We start from the raw sequence: 4,103 nt of genomic DNA on the forward strand, positions 1-4,103 counted from the left end.
CTCATTTTTCACAACAGTGATCCCACCCTTTTTCGGAACAACCTAGACAGGACTAACCCACTTACTATCAGAGATGGGATAGATAATACCTGCATCCAAAAGCTTAATTACCTCCTTCTTGACCACTTTTTGCATGACGGGATTGAGCCGCCTTTGAGGTTGGGATGATGTTTTGTGATCAGCTTCCATCAGAATCTTATGCATGCACATGCAAGAGCTGATCCCCTTTATATCCGCTATGCTCCACCCAATGGCTTTGATATTTTCCCTCAACACGCAAGTCAATTTTTGTTCCTCGTCACCTGTCAAAGTAGAAGAAATAACTACAGGCAGTATATCATTATTGAGCAAAAATAAATATTTTAAATGCGAAGGGAGGGGTTTCATCTCAAGGATTCAGGCTTCTTCAACTGATGGCTTTAAAGCTCTTGGAACATGTCCAAGCTCCCCAATCCTTGAATTTACTGTTCTTCAGAGTGGTTTTCCGGCATCCAAATACTGCACAAATTCCTCAAACTCTTCATTATCCAATTCGCTTGGAGATGAATGGGTCAAGAAAATCTCCAAAGGATCTTTACTAGTAAATTCCTGCACATCACACTCAACAAACTCATAAGTAGCATCAATTCGAAAACAATTCGAAACATTGGAGGGATATTTCATAGAGTGAAACACATTAAATACTACTCTCTCATCATTCAACCTGAGCACCAATTCACCCTTCTGTACATCTATCAAAGCTTTCCCAGTGGCCAAAAATGGTCTACCCAAAATAAGATGAATCACACGATCCTCTTCCATATCCAAAACAACAAAGTCCACTGGGAAAATAAATTTATCGACCTTCACTAAGACATCCTCTACAATTCCCCTAGGATATTTAATTGATCTATCTGCTAACTGTAGGGAAATTGTAGTTGGTTTCACCTCAACAATTCCTAACTTCTCAAAAAAAGAATACGACATCAAATTAATGCTTGCACCAAGATCACCCAAAGCTTTGCTAAAAAATTAATTTCCTATGGTGCAAGGAATAGAGAAGCTACCAGGATCCTTAAGCTTCGGTGGTAATTTATTTTGTAAAATTGCCGAACATTCCTCCGAAAGCTTAACAGTTTCAAAGTCCACCAATTTTCTCTTGTTTGATAAAATTTCTTTTACAAATTTAGTATATGAAGGCATTTGAGCCAAATCTTCTGCAAAAGGGATATTAATATGAAACTTCTTAAAAATCTCTAAAAATTTTGAAAATTGCGTATCAAGTTGTAGTTGCTTTGCTCTTTGGGGAAAAGGGAGAGAATTTATATCAATATCAACATGTGAGTTCAGAGACTTACCTTTCTCCCTCGAGTTCTCGCCTTGCTGCTTGTCTGATTCTTTCCCCTTTTTATCTTTTTCAACATCAGCATCCTCCTTCTTCACCTGTTCAGCTACTATGACTGCATTGACGCCCTTTGAATTTTTTTCTGTGTCACTAGGAAGTGAACCTGGCGCCCGTGTAGCGAACTGGTTTGCCAACTGACCCAATTGGGTTTCCACTCTTTGCATCATGGCATCATGATTCTGCCATCTCATCTCGTTCCCAGCTATGTACTTTGCAAGCATGTCTTCCAGATTTGACTTATTCTCAGATGGCTTAAAACCTGGCGGCATAGAAGGTACAACACCTTGAGTAGGTCTAACTGCTTGCTGAGGAGACCTTTGCTGTGCAGGCTGCTGCGGTGGATTAAAATACTGAGGCTCGACAAAATTTTTAGCTTGTTTCCACCCAAAATTTGGGTGACTTCTCCAACCCGGATTATATGAGAAACTGTATGGATTAAACTGTTGTCGCTCTTGTTCCCACTTAATTCACTGAATCACCTTAAAAAACTGGCGGTCCATCAAAAAATGAATCTGGCATGAATTGAATGCCACTCGCTGATCCTTTAATTGTCTCAGTGCTTCCCTGGACTTGATTCACTTGCTTTGATGGTGTAGATTTATTGGCTTGCAGTTGAGATACTTGATGAGTCAGTCCATCAAGTTTTGCTGTAATTGCTGTCAGAGCATCCATCTCTAGAAATCCAACTTTCTTTTCTCTCCTGCTGTCTTGCCAACCAACATTGCTTTCATCCATATTTGAAATGATTTCGTGTGTTGCTGCAGGAGTTTTTCTATAGAGGCTGCCATTGGCAGCTGCATCAAGCATGGAACGAACAGATGAATCGACCCCGTAGTAGAAAGTTTCTACTTGTTGGCCTATGGAGAGATCGTGTAGAGAACATAATCTCAACATTTTTTTAAATCTCATCCATGCGGCATTCAGTGATTCTCCATCTTTCTACCTAAAAGACATAATTGCATTCCGCAGTTGTGTAACTTTGGTTGGTGGAAAATATTTGTGCATGAAAACTTCAACCAAACCATCCCATGTAGTAATTGATCCTTCTGGCAAATCTCGAAGCCACTCTATCGCTTCTCCTTGTAGTGAAAACGGAAATAGCCTCAGCCGAACAGTCTCAGAAGTCAGTCCATTAAATTTGAAGGTATCACAGATTGACAAGAATTGCTCCAGATGAGCATTCAGATCCTCAGAAGGCGTCCTTCCAAATCTGACTTGCATTTGAATCATCTGAATAATGGATGGTTTAAGTTCAAAAGTGTTCGCCTGAACTGCAGGGCGAACAATGTTGGATCCGTATCCTCCAACTAATGGTCGATGAAGGTCCATCAGAGTACGTTTATTCTCTTCTTCAGCCATATCGTCAAACTCCTCTTCAGATTCAAAATTTAGAGCCAAGTTATGCTGCCTTTGATCTCTACGTATACGACGAAGAGTGCTTTCAATCTCCAAATCAAGCGGTATGAGGTCGTCAGAATCTCGAGCACGGCTCATATAACATGGGATATACTCCTGCGCACAAATCAACCACTTGAATAAAAATTAAAAATAGTAAAATAAAAACCAAGTCTCAAATAAATAATCAATCCTAATATTAAACAAATAGTCCCCGGTAATGGAGCCAAAAACTTGACCGACGATTTCGATTGGGAAAATTCTAGCAAGTGAACTAGGTCAAGTTATAATATAGTTGGACAGAGTCCAAGTCGATCCCATAGAGACTAATGTTTAAATATTAAGATATAGATTATTCAAATTAATCTAGGCTTTAAACTAAAGAAAATAAACTAAATTATTCTAAAGCAGAAGTTTAAATTAAATTAAATGAGCAGAATAAATTTAAGACTGATTCAAATTTTAGGAAAATGACCAGAAACACACAACGGTACCAGACATCGATAATTGCCACGTATTGGATTTAATCAAACAAGACTCATTCATATTAACGACGAAATTCCCTAGAATAATTATTAATCTATTTCTAGAATTAATAATCCTATTTTTCTTTAACAGTCCAATTATTTCTAATTGAATTTAATTAAACAAAAACGCATTCACGAGTCATGGAATTTCAGCTTTCGCCTAAAATCGCACACTGAAACCGAATACTATTTCTAGTCGGTTTAACCATGTGTCAATCAATATTTTTGAAGCTAATTTCAATCTTTTATTTTTCAAGTCCAGATCGAACAACAAACATGCAATTAATTGGCTAGATTAAAAGCAATAATTATGCATAAATATCAATCAATAAATATTTCATAACTCAAAAATCAATCAATCTATTCTATGAACAAAAATCAAAAGTATGGCCCTATTGTGGCCCCGGTCAAAGGACGACTACTCCATAATAATAAAATCAAACAAAGTTTTCATGTTTGAATTCATAATAAATAAATCAAAAAAATAAGAATAAAGTAAATCTCTGCGATGGTGCCGAATGTTTCTTGTGTTCTTAGTTTCCGCTCTCAGTCGTCAAATCTCAAATCTCGCAAAAGTTTTGCAGTCAAAAGTCCTCTCCAATTAGGGCCTGATTCCCTTTTATACTTTCCTCTAAAAACCTTATTTTTCGTCCAAAATAATGTCCAATATTTCCCCAAATAATCAGAGTTCCAAAATTCCCAAATTTTACACGAATTAATTTTTCCATATCTGCGGCATACACGGACCCCAGACATGCTGTGTTCCTAGGTCCGTGTATTAAAAACTCTAGCCCAAA

At 37.5% G+C, this 4,103-nt stretch overlaps 1 protein-coding gene across 1 annotated transcript; it reads right to left on the reverse strand.

The window, feature by feature from the left end:
• Positions 1-471: 471 nt before the first annotated feature.
• LOC140877407 (uncharacterized) lies at positions 472-2,878 on the reverse strand. The gene is made up of 5 exons (XM_073280942.1): positions 2,407-2,878; positions 2,006-2,241; positions 1,338-1,734; positions 1,090-1,196; positions 472-942 (listed from the first exon to the last, which is right to left on the reverse strand). Exons 1-5 carry the CDS (start codon positions 2,876-2,878, stop codon positions 472-474), a joined length of 1,683 nt encoding a protein of 560 aa, XP_073137043.1.
• Positions 2,879-4,103: the final 1,225 nt, after the last annotated feature.

Source organism: Henckelia pumila, chromosome 2 (assembly GCF_033568475.1).
Source record: "Henckelia pumila isolate YLH828 chromosome 2, ASM3356847v2, whole genome shotgun sequence".
Taxonomy (NCBI): domain Eukaryota; kingdom Viridiplantae; phylum Streptophyta; class Magnoliopsida; order Lamiales; family Gesneriaceae; genus Henckelia; species Henckelia pumila.